General features: G+C 35.2%; 1 protein-coding gene across 4 annotated transcripts in view; it reads left to right on the top strand.

The window, feature by feature from the left end:
- LOC144437110 (uncharacterized) overlaps positions 1-22636 on the top strand; it is an 80533-nt gene that overhangs the window by 43917 nt on the left and 13980 nt on the right. For all 4 annotated transcript variants that reach the window (XR_013480990.1, XR_013480989.1, XM_078125962.1 and 1 more), the window contains exons 3-5: positions 3587-3735; positions 9968-10037; positions 11341-11477. Coding sequence is in view for 2 of the 4 variants with exons in the window: in XM_078125962.1 (XP_077982088.1) it covers positions 3587-3735; positions 9968-10037; positions 11341-11477 (356 nt within the window). In the remaining 2 variants the exon portion in view is untranslated. The remainder of the gene's footprint in view (positions 1-3586; positions 3736-9967; positions 10038-11340; positions 11478-22636) is intronic.

Genomic DNA, 22636 nt, shown 5'->3' with positions numbered 1-22636 from the left:
GCAAATACTTTATTGGGTGTTGTCTGAAAACTCGTGTGTCAGTGTGTTTGCGTGTACCGTGTGTGGTTGTATACGGAGTGATTGTAACAAAAAAGAAAGAAGTTAAATACTTGCCGCATGGGGGCGCACACAAGTACATCCGCGCAGTTTTAATTTCGCGGTCACGGTCGAGCGCGAAATTGCGCGAAATTAAAAATGCGCGAATAATTACCCGGTTCACAGTATACTTCAAATTCAACATAATTTAGTACATACGTTAACCATAAGAAAACACATATGTCCTATCAATTTTGTTGATGCACTGTACAGTGTTAATGAATAATTTGCATAATTAATGATTTTCGGTAATTAGGCTATATCTTAAGAAAACATACTTCAATTCCAATATAATTCAGTACACAAGTTAACCATAACAATTGCATATGTCCTGTAAAGCTTGTTGGTGTACCTTTCAGTGTTAATGAATAATTTGCATAATTAATGATTCTTGGTAATTAAGCTATATCTTACGACTGTATACTTCAATTTCAATACACTTTAGTACATACATTAACCATAACAAATTGTATATGTCCTATAAAGTTAGTTGATGTACCTTACAGTGTTAATGAATAATTTGCATAATTAATGATTCTTGGTAATTAAGCTATATCTTACGACTGTATACTTCAATTTCAATACACTTTAGTACATACATTAACCATAACAAATTGTATATGTCCTATAAAGTTAGTTGATGTACCTTACAGTGTTAATGAATAATTTGCATAATTAATGATTTCGGTAATTAGGCTATATCTTAAGACTGCATACTTCAATTTCAATATAATTTAGTACATACATTAAACATAGCAAATTGTGTATTTCCTAAAAGTTAGTTGATATACCTTACAGTGTTAATGAATAATTTGCATAATTAATGATTTCGGTAATTAGGCTATATTTTAAGACTGCATACTTCAATTTCAATATAATTTAGTACATACATTAAACATAACAGAGTGCATATCACCTACAAAGGTGGTTGATTTTGCTTAAAGATTTAGTGAATAATCTGCATAATTAATTATTTTCGGTAATTAGGCTATATCTTAAGACTGCATACTTCAATTTCAATATAATTTACTTTATATATTAAACATAACAAAGTTTATATGCCCGATAAAGTTTGTTGATGTACCATTACAGCAGGAGTCAAAATATGTAAAAAATACTTGCCCAAATCAAAAAGTGCTTGCCCATTCAAAAAAGTGGGGTATTTTTTTGTGGCTTACAAATGCACTGTTGTGATTGATTGGGGTTTCTTTTGTTTATTATCAAAAAATGTCACTCTGAAAGTTTCTGTGGGTACTGAAAAGTTTTTTCCACAATAAACGGGAGTCCTAGATATTAAATATTAATTTTCATGGCCTAATTAATATTCATACTATAGCATAGCATACAATTTTCTGTTCACTTGTAAAAAGTAGTTGTTAAAATAATAACAAGTTTTTCAGCACTTTTACACGCTATCAATATAAAAATGAACATTTATTTCAACACTGATGTAAAATCTTTCTAAGTATTTCCTTTTGCACCCTGTCAATATATTTTCTTTCCTTCCTCCTCCACACCAACTATTTTTCTCCCAGTATGATTTGTTTATATTTTCCTAGTAGTATTTTCAAATAAAGTGCCTGTTGTAAAATTTGCAGTTGATTCAGACACCCAAAACCTGAAAAATCATGCTGTAATTTACTATTGATGAACAATATTCAATGAGTTCACTGATCATTCCAGGTATGTTTTCTTCATAGAGTAAACAAAGTACGTTAAGGACAGCTGGTCAAGATTGTTTTGAAAAGTGGTCAGTCAAGAAAGACATCTTCTCAATATTGATACAATGTTATAATTTTCCAGACTTGTTGGCACCTTGGTTATACAATGTATCCAAAATCCTATCAGACATGTGCAGTGTCTGATAAGTACAGCATGAACACAGGCAAAAACACATCCCTGATCAATAATCATAAGAAATTCTCCTTGCCCCTTGGGACAAGTACTTTTCAAAACAACTTGCCCATTCAAGCCTTGAAAACATTTGCCCTGGGCAAGTAAAATGCCATTATTTCGAGCCCTGTACAGTGTTAATAACTAATTTGCATGATTAATGATTTTCGGTAATTAGGATATATCTTAAGAATGCATACTTGTACAGTGTTGATAACTAATTTGCATGATTAATGATTTTCGGTAATTAGGATATATCTTAAGAATGCATACTTGTACAGTGTTGATAACTAATTTGCATGATTAATGATTTTCGGTAATTAGGATATATCTTAAGAATGCATACTTGAATTTCAATATGATTTAGTACATATGTCAACCATAACAAAGCGGATAGGTCCTGTAAAATTTGTTGATATAGCTTACAGTTTTAATGAAAAATTTGCATAATTAATGATTTTAGGTAACTAGGCTGTATCTTAAAAATGCAAGCTTCAAATTTTGTATAATATGGTACATGTATCAACCATAATAATACGCACCTGTCCTATGAAGTTTGTTGCTACAACTTTTATCTTTAATGAGTATTTTGAATAATGAACAATATTCAGTTATTAAGCAGTATCATGCACTTTTCAAATTCCGTATAATTTGGCACAAACATTAACCTAAGAAATCATGCTTGTCCAAAAACAAAGCCTGTTACCATAGTTATTTTAGTTTAATGAGTTATTTGATTAATTAGTGATTCCCTTACGGGAGGCATTCAGTTGACATCTGGTCCCTTAATTTCACACACTGCCTATAAGTATTGAGTATCCAGGTAAGTATACTCTTACAAAAATATGTTTCCCTTCGGAAACTACAGTTATGGTAAATGTTGGCTTTGCTATACAGTTCAGTGTTCAGTAGTAATATGTACACTTATTATAAGTATTGCTGTCATAAAGTGTTAATGCTTTCTTTATTGTAGCTAAACTCTAACATAAATCATTACTTGCTATATTTACTCACCCACATGTACAAAATTAATGTGACATGTCTAATTTCTTCACTGACAACATTCATATGTTTTGAGTAAAATATCCCTAATGTGTGAACAATTTGCACAACTCTGTGATCTTTGTAAACTATAGAATGATTGTGGAGTAATTGGTTTACTAACCTTTGAACTGTGAACTAGACTATTTTCATTGGTAAATCGTAACATAAAACAAAGATTTACCACAAACAGACTAATTTCTCACAAATTTAACTATTGTCATTACTTGTATATAGAACAAAAGTAAGGAGTTGCTACAAAAAGCAAAGTAAAAGGTATGAAGCATAACTCATGAAAATCATGATCTCAAGTAAATTGTAAAGATAACGGTGCCTGGAATTTCCTTGCTCACATAAATAAGAAAATAAAGATGCTTAATTGATTGAATCAGTCAGTTTCATATGACATCCATGTTTGTAGTAATATGGAAAAAAATCCAAACAATTTGACACACAATTTAGTCAATGTTTTATGGACTATTTCTAATTTTCAAATGTTATGATAATTGTATATCTCTGAATCAATTCACATTTCCAGACTCATCTTTTTTTGCAGTTAAAATGTCTTTTTCCAGGGTTCCGGTTAGCACTTCCTCCCAAGAAATGGTTTGGTAATAATTTTGATTGTGAGTTTCTTGAAGATAGACAACTTGGTCTGCAAGCCTTTGTAACAAATGTCACTGGTCACAAAGATATTGTTAAAAGGTAAGACCATGTACCAGAATATTAAGACATTTTTGTAAATTTGTGGTTTTTGTTGTGGAGTCGTGTTGAGCATTTTCTATCACTCACATTACCTGCAATTGTTGAGGAAAATCAAGTTAAAACTTGTTCCTCATTCATTGTTCAGTGTAGTTCCTTTCCATTGATAGGTATTTTGAGTCAGCAGGCATGATAATAGCAGAACTATAGATAAATACATGTAAGGTAACAATATGTTTTGAACCATTTTTGAGGGAAACCTGACTGGCTAGCCTTTCGACAACCTTCCTGTGGGAGATAAAATACCAGCAATAAATTATGGTAATTACATTGTTGGTGTGTTTGTCAATTGCTTGTAAATGTTGTTGTTTTTGTTGTTGTTGTTTTTAGCTTCCATATGGGAGCTGATGTCGTAGCAGTGTTTCTGTGTCTGTGTGTGTGTGTGTGTGTGTGTGTCTGTCTGTCTGTCTGTCTGTCTGTCTGTCTGTCTGTCTGTGCAGAAATTTTGTTCCACTGATATCTCCAAAAGTAGTGAAGCAAATGTTCTGCAATTTACTATGTGGCAATGTCAGGCTGTAACTTAGCGTTGATTAGTTTTTGGTAGGAGTGGCATGTATAATTAGTCCCCGCTAGACTAAGTCCGGGACAGGGACTTATGGATTGGGTTCCAACCGTCTGTCCAGAGCCGTTTCTTGGAGATGCCTGGGTCGATTTTTTTCAAACTTGGTACAGGGGCAACATACTATGGCATACATTATACATATGCACATCAATTTGTTTCATGATACGGTCCAATATGGCTGCCTGGCAGCCATTTTGTTTGCGAATTTTCCATGTCCAAAGCCATAACTCAGACATGCTTGAACAGATCTCATTCAAAGTTGGTATTAGGACAGTGTTTTATGACATACATGTGCATATCCATTTTCGTCATGATAATATGAGGCCAAACAACATTGAAAATTACAACATAAACTGCCAGTTCCTTAAAACCCAATCATAGTGGGCTGTATGTCATTCTCAATGACTTGTTAATGATAATTTGTATAATTAATGATTTTATAAATGGGGCTGCCAAATTCAACAAAACTTGCTACATCTACGGATCAAACAAAGATATAAAAGCACTAAAGTCATTGACTTGTGTCAAGTTAATTAAGGGTTAATTTTCATAATTAATTAAATGTTTGTAAATCAGGTTATGTATCCAGAATAGTTTTATCAAATTTGATGAAACTTGCCACAGATATTGATCATACAGAGATATGATAGTTCTTAATGAAATTAAGTGCTGTCAAGTAATTGTTCATTAGTATAATTAACGAACTTTGGCAATTAGGGCCTGCCTATACCAAGAAAGACTGTGCCAAATTTGGTGAAACTTGCCAGATATTGATCATACAGACATATGATAGTTCGTAATGAAATTGAGAGGTGTCAATTAATTGTTCATTTGTATATTTAACGAACTTTGGCAATTAGGGCCTATTCCAAGAAAGACTGCACCAAATTTGATAAAACTTGCTAAAGATATTGACTGAGCAAAGATATTATGGTATTGAGTCAATTGCTAATTTGCATATTTGATGAACTCTAGGCTTGCAATAAGAGATATATATAGCCAGGACTGTAGTGAATTCTAGTGAACTTGGTACAGATATTGATTACACAAAGGTACGACAGTACAGAAATACATTTCAAAGTCTCAGCAAGCACATTAACAACATTTCCCCTCATACAGGAACATTTTCAGTACAACTCTAGTTGTTTATTAAACTCCCCTTTGTGGACTAATCAAATGATGAATAATGTGCCTTGTACAGTATACAGCCCTATCCAGCTCTTGCTTGGTCACTATATAATTGATATCAGGGCAAGTAGTTGTAAAAACATCCAATCAGTTGTTTTTCACAATCACCACGTACACAATCAAAGTCACGCAAGATTTCACATTTATATGAAAACGTCAAAGATTTCGGAAAGTTTTAATTCTGTATATAAAAAAAGAACTGATTTTATTATTGCGAGTAGAGTTCTAAATTGCAGGACTGTATGTTAGCTAAAAAAGCAAAGAATTTGCCAGACCTGCATATAATGTATTACAGACAGGTGTGTACAGGACTGCTATATTACAGACAGGTGTGTACAGGACTGTATGCTATATTACAGACAGGTGTGTACAGGACTGTATGCTATATTACAGACAGGTGTGTACAGGACTGTATGATGTATTACAGAGGTGTGTACAGGACTGTATGGTGTATTACAGACAGGTGTGTACAGGACTGTATGATGTATTACAGATGTGTGAACAGGACTGCTATATTACAGACAGGTGTGTACAGGACTGTATGATGTATTACAGACAGGTGTGTACAGGACTGTATGATGTATTACAGACAGGTGTGTACAGGACTATGATGTATTACAGATGTGTGAACAGGACTGTATGATGTATTACAGACAGGTGTGTACAGGACTGTATGATGTATCACAGACAGGTGTGTACAGGACTGCTATATTACAGACAGGTGTGTACAGGACTGTATGATGTATCACAGACAGGTGTGTACAGGACTGTATGATGTATTACAGATGTGTGAACAGGACTGCTATATTACAGACAGGTGTGTACAGGATTGTATGATGTATTACAGACAGGTGTGTACAGGACTGTATGATGTATTACAGATGTGTGAACAGGACTGCTATATTACAGACAGGTGTGTACAGGACTGTATGATGTATTACAGACAGGTGTGTACAGGACTGTATGATGTATTACAGATAGGTGTGTACAGGACTGTATGATGTATTACAGATGTGTGAACAGGACTGTATGCTATATTACAGACAGGTGTGTACAGGACTATGCTATATTACAGACGTGTGTACAGGACTGTATGCTATATTACAGACAGGTGTGTACAGGACTATGATGTATTAATGACAGGTGTGTACAGGACTGTATGATGTATTACAGACAGGTGTGTACAGGACTGTATGATGTATCACAGACAGGTGTGTACAGGACTATATGGTGTATTACAGACAGGTGTGTACAGGACTGTATGATGTATTACAGACAGGTGTGTACAGGACTGTATGATGTATCACAGACAGGTGTGTACAGGACTGTATGATGTATTACAGAGGTGTGTACAGGACTATATGGTGTATTACAGACAGGTGTGTACAGGACTATATGGTGTATTACAGACAGGTGTGTACAGGACTGTGATGTATTAATGACAGGTGTGTACAGGACTGTATGCTATATTACAGAGGTGTGCACAAGACTGATGTATTACAGACGTGTGTACAGGACTGTACATGTATGCTATATTACAGACAGGTGTGTACAGGACTGTATGATGTATCAGAGACAGGTGTGTACAGGACTATATGGTGTATTACAGACAGGTGTGTACAGGACTGTATGATGTATTACAGACAGGTGTGTGCAGGACTGTATGCTATATTACAAAGGTGTGTACAGGACTGTATGATGTATATATTACAGACAGGTATGTAAAGGACTATGGTGTATTACAGACAGGTGTGTACAGGACTATATGGTGTATTAATGACAGGTGTGTACAGGACTATATGATGTATTACAGACAGGTGTGTACAGGACTGTATGATGTATTACAGAGGTGTGTACAGGACTATATGCTATATTACAGACAGGTGTGTACAGGACTATATGGTGTATTACAGACAGGTGTGTACAGGACTATATGGTGTATTACAGACAGGTGTGTACAGGACTATATGGTGTATTACAGACAGGTGTGTACAGGACTATATGGTGTATTACAGACAGGTGTGTACAGGACTGTGATGTATCACAGACAGGTGTGTACAGGACTATATGGTGTATTAATGACAGGTGTGTACAGGACTGTATGATGTATTACAGACGTGTGTACAGGACTATATGGTGTATTAATGACAGGTGTGTACAGGACTGTATGATGTATTACAGACGTGTGTACAGGACTGTATGGTGTATTAATGACAGGTGTGTACAGGACTGTATGCTATATTAGAGACAGGTGTGTACAGGACTATATGGTGTATTACAGACAGGTGTGTACAGTACTGTATGATGTATTAATGACAGGTGTGTACAGGACTGTATGATGTATTAATGACAGGTGTGTACAGGACTATGATGTATTACAGACGTGTGTACAGTACTGTATGGTGTATTATAGACAGGTGTGTACAGGACTGTATGCTATATTAGAGACAGGTGTGTACAGGACTATATGGTGTATTACAGACAGGTGTGTACAGGACTATGATGTATTAATGACAGGTGTGTACAGGACTGTATGGTGTATTACAGACAGGTGTGTACAGGACTGTATGGTGTATTACAGACAGGTGTGTACAGGACTATATGATGTATTACAGACGTGTGTACAGGACTGCTATATTACAGACAGGTGTGTACAGGACTGTGATGTATTAATGACAGGTGTGTACAGTAATGTATGATGTATTACAGACAGGTGTGTACAGGGCTGTATGATTTATTGCATACATGTGTGTACAGGACTGTATGATGTATTACAGACAGGTGTGTCAATCATGTGTACATTCATTTGTCATAGAAGTATAATTTAATGGTGGTATACCAGTAACTCAAATGTAAAAGTATAGTACAGTAAATAACATACCCTTTTCACCTTTTTACCTTCCGTAAGGAAGGTTTTATAATAGAGATGAAGTCTGTGTGTGTGTGTGTGTGTGTGTGTGTGTTTGTCTGTATCACCATTATCTAAACAATGGTTGGCTCAATTCAAGCGAAATTTTGTAGACGTGTTCCATAGAGTAATGGCAAGAACTGATTAGGTTTTGGTAAACATCCCATGAATATTAATGAGCTATTTACGTAATTAACGGTTTTAGGTAATTAGGCCATATCTCAAGAGTGCACTCTTCAAATTCATTATAACTTGGTACATACATTTGCGATACGAAAGCGCAACTGTTCTGAAAATATTATCGATTTAGCTTTTAGTTTTAATAATTTATTGGCATATTTCGGTAATTAGACTCGGTTGCCACACAAACGGAAGTTGTACATAATCATTTATCTAGCTCTGTATCTCAGGATATGAATACACTCTCACATATTTATCAAGTGTAATAATCTATAATTTATACCCAAATGTATGTGGTCAAAATATGGAAAATAGACCAAGCCTCGCCTAGCATACGAAGAAAATTTCGCAACAATGTATCTATAATGGTGACCTATACATTGACCTCTATATAATTAGTGTACAGTGAGGGTGCGCCACTCAATAAAACCTTGACAATTTTCCCGTCGTGATTAAAGGAATGTGAAATAGTCTACATGCAACGAGTAGACAGACCAACTTGTAAACTTGTGGTGGGACAGAAGGAAGTTCAACATGCACATGCCATATCCCGGGTATGTAGCGGATCATGAAAGCCGAGTGAAGTCGAGGATGGCAAGCTTTCCTGTGCTGAGAATAGGAGGCGGGCATTTCAACAACATTTTTGACAACTAACTTTCATTGGGACTTGAAAAATCACAGATAAAGAGCTAAATTTCTTGCATAAATCATGAATTTGCAAGACTATACCCTTACGGAAGGCATTCAGTTTAAATTTGGTTAACCTTATGACTGCCCATTTGCATTTTGTAGTATTATACCAGTGGTTACTTGCAGTGGTGCTTGGTATGTGCACTGCAGTGATTACATATGCAAATGAGTATCCAAACATTCCAAAATACATTGTATATATGAAATCATTTAAACATGCTAGTATATTTATTTATGAAATGTATAAATGTTCATGTGTTATAACAGAACCTCTTACTCTTTAGTGGCAGTGTGGTATTCAAAGTATTTGTTTGTGTGTGTAGGTGGTGTTTTCACTCACTTTAGTTGTAGAGGTAGACTAACAAAGAACACCGCAATCACTAACTGTCTTGTGTAAGTATGCCACCTTGTCACTCATAGTGTCATGGGACTCTTTTCATATCAATGGTCATTGTTTCACCAGTGTATTGGGGTGTGCTCAAAAGTGAAAGTGAAAGTGAAACTATCACAGTACTATTGCTAAAGTTCTACAAAAAACTAACACCAGACTATATATAACCACATTCTACACACATAATGACAATGATACTTATCACAATACATTGTTGCTAGGACAACAATTTTCATTTTGTTTCTGTTCTCCACAGTCAGCCTGTGAGGGAGTTCTTATGTTTAGATGATCCACCTGGTCCACATGATAGTCTTGAAGAAAGCAGAGTGAGTAAAATTATGGATGTCACATTACAACAATGACTTACAGATTTCATTAGATATATCTTGTCTAAGTGATGATAGTATATCGTTTGAAGTGAATAGAATTACTTTGGAATGCAATGATTCCATCTGTCTACTACGGATCTTTATCACACAATCGTGATATACCACCAAAACCACTTCCAACACTCTACTACGGATCTTTATCACACAATCGTGATATACCACCAAAACCACTTCCAACACCACAACAAACCATGATGCAAAGTTTAGCAGTTAAGTTAGGTGACTGACGGATGTTGAGTGGGACATTATTCCAGAGAGTGGGAGCAGCAACACTAAAAGCACGATCACCATATGTCTTAGTACGTGATCGAATGGGGCAGAGTTTGAACTGATCAGCTGACCTTAAATTACGACGTGGAACATATAGTTTGATCATTTCAGAAAGATAAATTGGTCCAAGCCTATGAATGGATTTAAAAATAAGAACTAAAATCTTAAAAACAATACGTTCAGAAACAGGTAACCAATGCAACTGATATAAAATTGGAGTGATGTGAAAGGTGATTTCGGAACGAGTTACAATTCTAGCGGCAATATTTTGAATACGTTGAATACGGTTGATTAGGTACTTCGGGAGCCCAAATAAAAGTAAATTACACGAATCTATTCAAGATGTAATGCATGCATGAACTAATTGCTCAGTAGCAGGTTGATATAAATATTTGCGGATAATCGCTATACGACGCAAATGAAAAGTGGCAGAACAGCAGATCTGTCCAATATGCGGCTTCATTGTCAGACAAGAGTCAAGGATCACTCCAAGGCTCTTGGCCTGACAATGGACGGGAATCAGAGCATCGCCAACACAAATTTCTGTAATCGCTCTAGTGGACAGATCACCCGAAGTAGCAGAAAAAATAACAAATTCAGTCTTATCATCAAACACAAGAAATTTTCAGACATCCAAGACCTGACATCAGAAATACAAAGTTCAAGATTAGAAACCATTCTAGCTTCATTATCTATAGGAAAAGACATGAATGCTTTAATCCTGTGTGCATATAAAGACTGCAATGGATTGTATGCTCCCCAGGGAGTTGAGGAAGTGTAAAGGGCCATTGTGGCTCTGTAGGTCTGTGCCAGTGGTAATAATTATAATGCGCTTTGAACACAGTGTATGAAAGCACAATATAAAAACTGACAATAGTAGTATATCTCTTTTAAAAAAATAGATAGAAGTATAGTTATTGATTTTGTGTGCTTTGTTATACTTTCTCATCTCTTTTATATTGTTTGACAGGCACTGTGTGAGAATCTAGAGGACACTCTTCACAGCCTAAAGGTAGACCTTGCAGAGAAAGAAAAGATGATTGAAAGATTACAAGAAGAAAATGCCACCTTGAGAGATGAAAATGATCATTTACAAAGAACATTACGGTAGGTATATATATACATGTAGTGGGTTATAAGATGAATAAGTAATAGTCCAACCACCATTACTCTAAACAGTCTATAGTAGCCTACCACTGTATTAGTCCAACCACTGTATTAGTCCAACCAGTCTATATTAGTTCAATCAAGAGTGTATTAGTCCAACCACTGTATTAGTCCAACCCTGTATTAGTCCAACCAGAGTGTATTAGTCCAACCACTGTATTAATCAAACCAGTCTATATTAGTTCAACCAAGAGTGTATTAGTCCAACCACTGTATTAGTCCAACCCTGTATTAGTCCAACCAGAGTGTATTAGTCCAACCACTCTATATTAGTTCAACCAAGAGTGTATTAGTCCAACCACTGTATAAGTCCAACGACTGTATTAATCCAACCAGAGTGCATTAGTCCAACCAGTCTATATTAGTCCAAGCAGTGTATTAGTCCAACCAGAGTGTATTAGTCCAACCACTGTGTTAGTCCAACCAGAGTGTATTAGTCCAACCACTGTATTAGTCCAACCACTGTATTAGTCCAACCAGAGTGTATTAGTCCAACCACTGTATTAGTCCAACCAGAGTGTATTAGTCCAACCACTGTATTAGTCCAACCAGAGTTTATTAGTCCAACCAGAGTGTAATAGTCCAACCAGTCTGTATTAGTCCAACCAGAGTTTATTAGTCCAACCAGAGTGTATTAGTCCAGCCACTGTATTAGTCCAACCACTGTATTAGTCCAACCACTGTATTAGTCCAACCAGAGTGTATTAGTCCAACCACTGTATTAGTCCAACTACTGTATTAGTCCAACCAGAGTTTATTAGTCCAACCAGTCTATATTAGTCCAACCAGAGTGTATTAGTCCAACCAGAGTGTATTAGTCCAGCCACTGTATTAGTCCAACCACTGTTTTAGTCCAACCTGTCTGTATTAGTCCAACCAGTCTATATTAGTCCAACCAGGGTGTGTTAGTCCAACTACTATTAGTCCAACCAGTCTATATTAGCCTACCACTGTATTAGTCCAACCAGAATGTATTAGTCCAACCAGAATGTATTAGTCCAACCAGAATGTATTAGTCCAGGATGGGGCTTATAAATTGGGTTCCATCTGTTTGTGCGTGTGTGTGCGTCCGTCCGTCCGTCCGTTAGTGTGCATCCAGAGTAGTATCTTTGACATTCATGGACGGATTTCTTTCAAACTTAGTAAATGGATAATGAACTATGACTTACATATGCATGTCAATTTGCTTTAGGATATGATGCAATTTAGCCAACTTAGAGCCATTTTTGGGTCAAAAAACATGATTTTTGGTCAAAAAAGGATAAACCTTGAAATCTACTGGATAGTTCAGACTTAGAAGTGATATTCTGTATATTTTCTGTAAAACAGTTTTGCCCGAGCAACAATGACGACGCCCATAGCAACAACCAAATTTTGGTCAAAAAAGTTAAACCTCAAAACTACTGGGCAGATTGGCCTGAAATTTGGTGGCAATGTTCTTAGAAATGTTATTCTGCAGATTTTCTATAAAATAGTTTTGCCCTAGCAGCAATGATGGGCCCATAGCAACAACCAATTTTTTGTCAAAAAACTTAAACTCTAAAACTAGGAAAGATTGGCCTGGAATTTCGTTGGGATGTTCTTAGAAGTGTTAATCTGCAGATTTTCTGTAAGACATTTTGGTCCTAGCAACAATGACCACACACCCTTAAAACAACCAAATGGCAGTGTATTTTGGTGAAATAAGAACATCATCAGGTAGGTAAGAGAGTAAACATTCAAAAAATGTAAGGAAATCTCCTTAGCAACCATGACCACACCCATAGCAACAGCCAAAACGGTGGTGTTTTTCACAAAGATAACAGGGATTTTAAGACAAGTGAACACAAATTTTAAAAATGTATGCAAATGAACCTAGCAATAAGACCATGCTCATAGCAACAGCCAAATGATTGTGCATATCGCAAAGATAACAACAGTGATTAATAGGCAATTGAATAACATTAAACAAATGTATGTAAATATGCCTAGCAACTAGACCACACCCATAGCAACAGCTAAATGATTGGAAAGATAACAACAGGGATTAATATAATAGATAAATAAATAAACATTCAAAAAATTTATGCAAATATTCAGTCAATTAAACAGTTGTCCTACAGTGCCATTGTCACTATATTTCATACAATCTAATACATTACACTACCATGACTTGTGGCAATTCTCTGAAAACATCCATTGTGGGGCTGAGTCATCTCTGATGACTGCTTATATAATGTTTATGTATTGTTTGATTTAAATGTGTATTGTTTTATTTAAATGCTGTATGTTCACATCAGATACTGTAACAATGTATCATTAGCTTACAAATAATGGCTACCTTGGTCAGTGACATGATAAGTTACAAATATTGACAACCTAGGTGAATGACATCATTAGTTACAAATAATGGCTACCTAGGTGAATGACATCATTAGTTACAAATAATGGCTACCTTGGTCAATGACATCATTAGTTACAAATAATGGCTACCTAGGTGAATGACATCATTAGTTACAAATATTGGCTACCTAGGTGAATGACATCATTAGTTACAAATATTGGCTACCTTGGTGAATGACATCATTAGTTATAAATATTGGCTACCTTGGTGAATGACATCATTAGTTACAAATAATGGCTACCTAGGTGAATGACATCATTAGTTACAAATAATGGCTACCTAGGTGAATGACATCATTAGTTACAAATAATGGCTACCTTGGTGAATGACATCATTAGTTACAAATAATGGTTACCTTGGTCAGTGACATCATTAATTACAAATAATGGCAACCTTGGTGAATGACATCATTAGTTACAAATATTGGCTACCTTGGTGAATGACATCATTAGTTACAAATATTGGCTACCTAGGTGAATGACATCATTAGTTACAAATAATGGCTACCTTGGTCAATGACATCATTAGTTACAAATAATGGCTACCTAGGTGAATGACATCATTAGTTACAAATAATGGCTACCTTGGTCAGTGACATCATTAGTTACAAATAATGGCAACCTTGGTCAGTGACATCATTAGTTACAAATAATGGTTACCTAGGTGAATGACATCATTAGTTACAAATAATGGCTACCTAGGTGAATGACATCATTAGTTACAAATAATGGCTACCTAGGTCAATGACATCATTATTTACAAATAATGGCTACCTAGGTGAATGACATCATTAGTTACAAATAATGGCTACCTAGGTGAATGACATCATTAGTTACAAATAATGGCTACCTAGGTGAATGACATCATTAGTTACAAATAATGGTTACCTAGGTCAATGACATCATTAGTTACAAATAATGGTTACCTTGGTCAATGACATCATTAGTTACAAATAATGGCTACCTTGGTGAATGACATCATTAGTTACAAATAATGGCTACCTAGGTGAATGACATCATTAGTTACAAATAATGGTTACCTAGGTGAATGACATCATTAGTTACAAATAATGGCTACCTAGGTGAATGACATCATTAGTTACAAATAATGGCTACCTAGGTGAATGACATCATTAGTTACAAATAATGGCTACCTAGGTGAATGACATCATTAGTTACAAATAATGGCTACCTAGGTGAATGACATCATTAGTTACAAATAATGGCTACCTAGGTCAATGACATCATTAATTACAAATAATGGCTACCTTGGTCAATGACATCATTAATTACAAATAATGGCTACCTAGGTGAATGACATCATTAGTTACAAATAATGGCTACCTAGGTGAATGACATCATTAGTTACAAATAATGGTTACCTAGGTGAATGACATCATTAGTTACAAATAATGGTTACCTAGGTCAATGACATCATTAGTTACAAATAATGGTTACCTTGGTCAATGACATCATTAGTTACAAATAATGGCTACCTAGGTGAATGACATCATTAGTTACAAATAATGGCTACCTTGGTGAATGACATGATTAGTTACAAATAATGGCTACCTTGGTCAATGACATCATTAGTTACAAATAATGGCTACCTAGGTGAATGACATCATTAGTTACAAATAATGGCTACCTAGGTGAATGACATCATTAGTTACAAATAATGGTTACCTAGGTCAATGACATCATTAGTTACAAATAATGGTTACCTTGGTCAATGACATCATTAGTTACAAATAATGGCTACCTAGGTGAATGACATCATTAGTTACAAATAATGGCTACCTTGGTGAATGACATGATTAGTTACAAATAATGGCTACCTTGGTCAATGACATCATTAGTTACAAATAATGGCTACCTAGGTGAATGACATCATTAGTTACAAATAATGGCTACCTAGGTGAATGACATCATTAGTTACAAATAATGGCTACCTAGGTGAATGACATCATTAGTTACAAATAATGGCTACCTAGGTGAATGACATCATTAGTTACAAATAATGGCTACCTAGGTGAATGACATCATTAGTTACAAATAATGGCTACCTTGGTGAATGACATCATTAGTTACAAATAATGGCTACCTAGGTCAATGACATCATTAGTTACAAATAATGGCTACCTAGGTGAATGACATCATTAGTTACAAATAATGGCTACCTAGGTGAATGACATCATTAGTTACAAATAATGGCTACCTAGGTCAATGACATCATTATTTACAAATAATGGCTACCTTGGTCAATGACATCATTAGTTACAAATAATGGTTACCTAGGTGAATGACATCATTAGTTACAAATATTGGCTACCTAGGTGAATGACATCATTAGTTACAAATAATGGCTACCTAGGTGAATGACATCATTAGTTACAAATAATGGCTACCTTGGTGAATGACATCATTAGTTACAAATAATGGCTACCTTGGTGAATGACATCATTAATTACAAATAATGGCTACCTAGGTGAATGACATCATTAGTTACAAATAATGGCTACCTAGGTGAATGACATCATTAGTTACAAATAATGGTTACCTTGGTCAATGACATCATTAGTTACAAATAATGGTTACCTTGGTCAATGACATCATTAGTTACAAATAATGGCTACCTAGGTGAATGACATCATTAATTACAAATAATGGCTACCTAGGTGAATGACATCATTAGTTACAAATAATGGCTACCTTGGTGAATGACATCATTAGTTACAAATAATGGCTACCTAGGTCAATGACATCATTATTTACAAATAATGGCTACCTTGGTCAATGACATCATTAGTTACAAATAATGGTTACCTTGGTGAATGACATCATTAGTTACAAATAATGGCAACCTAGGTGAATGACATCATTAGTTACAAATAATGGCTACCTAGGTGAATGACATCATTAGTTACAAATAATGGTTACCTTGGTGAATGACATCATTAGTTACAAATAATGGCAACCTAGGTGAATGACATCATTAGTTACAAATAATGGCTACCTAGGTCAATGACATCATTATTTACAAATAATGGCTACCTTGGTCAATGACATCATTAGTTACAAATAATGGTTACCTAGGTGAATGACATCATTAGTTACAAATATTGGCTACCTAGGTGAATGACATCATTAGTTACAAATAATGGCTACCTAGGTGAATGACATCATTAGTTACAAATAATGGCTACCTTGGTGAATGACATCATTAGTTACAAATAATGGCTACCTAGGTCAATGACATCATTAGTTACAAATAATGGCTACCTAGGTCAATGACATCATTAGTTACAAATAATGGCTACCTAGGTGAATGACATCATTAGTTACAAATAATGGCTACCTAGGTCAATGACATCATTATTTACAAATAATGGCTACCTTGGTCAATGACATCATTAGTTACAAATAATGGTTACCTAGGTGAATGACATCATTAGTTACAAATATTGGCTACCTAGGTGAATGACATCATTAGTTACAAATAATGGCTACCTAGGTGAATGACATCATTAGTTACAAATAATGGCTACCTTGGTGAATGACATCATTAGTTACAAATAATGGCTACCTTGGTGAATGACATCATTAATTACAAATAATGGCTACCTAGGTGAATGACATCATTAGTTACAAATAATGGCTACCTAGGTGAATGACATCATTAGTTACAAATAATGGTTACCTTGGTCAATGACATCATTAGTTACAAATAATGGTTACCTTGGTCAATGACATCATTAGTTACAAATAATGGCTACCTAGGTGAATGACATCATTAATTACAAATAATGGCTACCTAGGTGAATGACATCATTAGTTACAAATAATGGCTACCTTGGTGAATGACATCATTAGTTACAAATAATGGCTACCTAGGTCAATGACATCATTATTTACAAATAATGGCTACCTTGGTCAATGACATCATTAGTTACAAATAATGGCTACCTAGGTGAATGACATCATTAATTACAAATAATGGCTACCTAGGTGAATGACATCATTAGTTACAAATAATGGCTACCTTGGTGAATGACATCATTAGTTACAAATAATGGCTACCTAGGTCAATGACATCATTATTTACAAATAATGGCTACCTTGGTCAATGACATCATTAGTTACAAATAATGGTTACCTTGGTGAATGACATCATTAGTTACAAATAATGGCAACCTAGGTGAATGACATCATTAGTTACAAATAATGGCTACCTAGGTGAATGACATCATTAGTTACAAATAATGGTTACCTTGGTGAATGACATCATTAGTTACAAATAATGGCAACCTAGGTGAATGACATCATTAGTTACAAATAATGGCTACCTAGGTCAATGACATCATTATTTACAAATAATGGCTACCTTGGTCAATGACATCATTAGTTACAAATAATGGTTACCTAGGTGAATGACATCATTAGTTACAAATATTGGCTACCTAGGTGAATGACATCATTAGTTACAAATAATGGCTACCTAGGTGAATGACATCATTAGTTACAAATAATGGCTACCTTGGTGAATGACATCATTAGTTACAAATAATGGCTACCTAGGTCAATGACATCATTAGTTACAAATAATGGCTACCTAGGTCAATGACATCATTAGTTACAAATAATGGCTACCTAGGTGAATGACATCATTAGTTACAAATAATGGCTACCTAGGTCAATGACATCATTATTTACAAATAATGGCTACCTTGGTCAATGACATCATTAGTTACAAATAATGGTTACCTAGGTGAATGACATCATTAGTTACAAATATTGGCTACCTAGGTGAATGACATCATTAGTTACAAATAATGGCTACCTAGGTGAATGACATCATTAGTTACAAATAATGGCTACCTTGGTGAATGACATCATTAGTTACAAATAATGGCTACCTTGGTGAATGACATCATTAATTACAAATAATGGCTACCTAGGTGAATGACATCATTAGTTACAAATAATGGCTACCTAGGTGAATGACATCATTAGTTACAAATAATGGTTACCTTGGTCAATGACATCATTAGTTACAAATAATGGTTACCTTGGTCAATGACATCATTAGTTACAAATAATGGCTACCTAGGTGAATGACATCATTAATTACAAATAATGGCTACCTAGGTGAATGACATCATTAGTTACAAATAATGGCTACCTTGGTGAATGACATCATTAGTTACAAATAATGGCTACCTAGGTCAATGACATCATTATTTACAAATAATGGCTACCTTGGTCAATGACATCATTAGTTACAAATAATGGTTACCTTGGTGAATGACATCATTAGTTACAAATAATGGCAACCTAGGTGAATGACATCATTAGTTACAAATAATGGCTACCTAGGTGAATGACATCATTAGTTACAAATAATGGTTACCTTGGTGAATGACATCATTAGTTACAAATAATGGCAACCTAGGTGAATGACATCATTAGTTACAAATAATGGCTACCTAGGTGAATGACATCATTAGTTACAAATAATGGCTACCTAGGTGAATGACATCATTAGTTACAAATAATGGCAACCTAGGTGAATGACATCATTAGTTACAAATAATGGCTACCTAGGTCAATGACATCATTAGTCCCCGCGGACGAAGTCCGGAACGGGGACTTATAGATTGGGTTCCGTCTGTCCGTCCGTGCGTCCGTGCGTCCGTGTGTCCGTCCGTCCGTCCGTCCGCAGCTGTTTCTTGGAGATGCCTGGACCGATTTTTTTCAAACTTGGTACAGGGGCAACATACTATGGCATACATATGCACGTCAATTTGTTTTATGATACGATCCAATATGGCCGCCTAGCAACCATTTTGTTTGCGGATTTTCCCTGTCTAAAGCCATAACTCAGACATGCTTTAACAGATCTCATTCAAAGTTGGTATTGGGACAGTGTTCTATGACATACATGTGCAAATTCATTGTTGTCATGATACGATCCAATATGGCCACCTAGCAGTCATTTTGTTTGTGAATTTTCATGTCCAAAGCCATAACTCAGACATGCTTGAACAGATCTCATTCAAAGTTGGTATTAGGACAGTGTTCTATGACATGCACGTGCATATCAATTTTCATTGTGATACAATCCAATATGGCTGCCTGGTAGCCATTTTGTTTGTGAATTTTCATGTCCAAAGCCATAACTCAGACATGCTTGAACAGATCTCAATCACAGTTGGTATTAGGACAGTGTTCTATGACATACATGTGTATATCCATTTTCGTCGTGATATGATCCAATATGGCTGCCTGCCAGCCATTTTGTTTGTGAATTTTCCATGTCCAAAGCCATAACTCAGACATGCTTAAACAGATCTCATTCAAAGTTGGTATTAGGACAGTGTTCTATGACATACATGTGCATATCCATTTTCGTTGTGATACGATCCAATATGGCTGCCTGGCAGCCATTTAGTTTGCGAATTTTCATGTCCAAAGCCATAACTCGGACATGCTTGAACAGATCTCATTTAAAGTTGGTATTAGGACAGTGTTCTATGACATACATGTGCATATCCATTTTCGTCGTGATACGATCCAATGTTTTTGTTTGTGAATTTTCCATGTCCAAAGCCATAACTCAGACTCCATTTTCATTATGATATGATCCCCCATACCCAACCAATCCTTTATTGTTGGAGGCATATTCCATGTCCAACAAGCACACACAACATATCTAAGTCTGTTTGTTTTAGGTTCACAAATGTTGTTGCGTGATCAGAGTAGTGATAATTCCTTAAAACCCAATTATAGCGGGGACTATGTCATTATCAATGACTTGTTAGTTACAAATAATGGCTACCTTGGTGAATGACATCATTAGTTACAAATAATGGCTACCTTGGTGAATGACATCATTAGTTACAAATAATGGCTACCTTGGTGAATGACATCATTAGTTACAAATATTGACAACCTAGGTGAATGACATCATTAGTTACAAATAATGGTTACCTTGGTGAATGACTTCATTAGTTACAAATAATGGCTACCTTGGTCAGTGACATCATTAGTTACAAATAATGGCTACCTTGGTGAATGACATCATTAGTTACAAATAATGGCTACCTAGGTCAATGACATCATTAGTTACAAATAATGGCTACCTTGGTCAGTGACATCATTAGTTACAAATAATGGCTACCTTGGTCAGTGACATCATTAGTTACAAATAATGGCTACCTTGGTCAGTGACATCATTAGTTACAAATAATGGCTACCTTGGTCAGTGACATCATTAGTTACAAATAATGGCTACCTTGGTGAATGACATCATTAGTTACAAATATTGGCTACCTAGGTCAATGACATCATTAGTTACAAATAATGGCTACCTAGGTCAATGACTTCATTAGTTACAAATAATGGTTACCTAGGTGAATGACATCATTAGTTACAAATAATGGCTACCTAGGTGAATGACATCATTAGTTACAAATATAGGTGAATGACATCATTAGTTACAAATAATGGCTACCTAGGTGAATGACATCATTAGTTACAAATAATGGCTACCTTTGTCAGTGACATCATTAATTACAAATAATGGTTACCTTGGTGAATGACATCATTATTTACAAATAATGGCAACCTTGGTGAATGACATCATTAGTTACAAATAATGGCTACCTTGGTGAATGACATCATTAATTACAAATAATGGCTACCTTGGTGAATGACATCATTAGTTACAAATAATGGCTACCTAGGTGAATGACATCATTAGTTACAAATAATGGCTACCTTGGTGAATGACTTCATTAGTTACAAATATTGGCTACCTACGTCAATGACATCATTAGTTACAAATAATGGCTACCTAGGTGAATGACATCATTAGTTACAAATAATGGCTACCTAGGTGAATGACATCATTAGTTACAAATAATGGTTACCTTGGTGAATGACATCATTAGTTACAAATATTGGCTACCTAGGTGAATGACATCGTTAGTTACAAATAATGGCTACCTAGGTGAATGACATCATTAGTTACAAATAATGGCTACCTTGGTGAATGACATCATTAATTACAAATAATGGCTACCTTGGTGAATGACATCATTAGTTACAAATATTGGCTACCTAGGTGAATGACATCATTAGTTACAAATAATGGCTACCTAGGTGAATGACATGATTAGTTACAAATATTGGCTACCTAAGTGAATGACATCATTAATTACAAATAATGGCTACCTAGGTGAATGACATCATTAGTTACAAATAATGGTTACCTTGGTGAATGACATCATTAGTTACAAATAATGGCTACCTAGGTGAATGACATCATTAGTTACAAATATTGGCTTCCTTGGTGAATGACATCATTAGTTACAAATAATGGTTACCTTGGTGAATGACATCATTAGTTACAAATAATGGCTACCTAGGTGAATGACATCATTAATTACAAATAATGGCTACCTAGGTGAATGACATCATTAGTTACAAATAATGGTTACCTTGGTGAATGACATCATTAGTTACAAATAATGGCTACCTAGGTGAATGACATCATTAGTTACAAATAATGGCTACCTAGGTGAATGACATCATTAGTTACAAATAATGGTTACCTTGGTGAATGACATCATTAGTTACAAATATTGGCTACCTTGGTGAATGACATCATTAGTTACAAATATTGGCTACCTTGGTGAATGACATCATTAGTTACA

This window comes from Glandiceps talaboti, chromosome 7, assembly GCF_964340395.1.
Source record: "Glandiceps talaboti chromosome 7, keGlaTala1.1, whole genome shotgun sequence".
Lineage (NCBI taxonomy): Eukaryota > Metazoa > Hemichordata > Enteropneusta > Spengelidae > Glandiceps > Glandiceps talaboti.
Note: the sequence above shows the minus strand (reverse complement) of the source record. Positions and strands in the feature narration are given on the sequence as shown.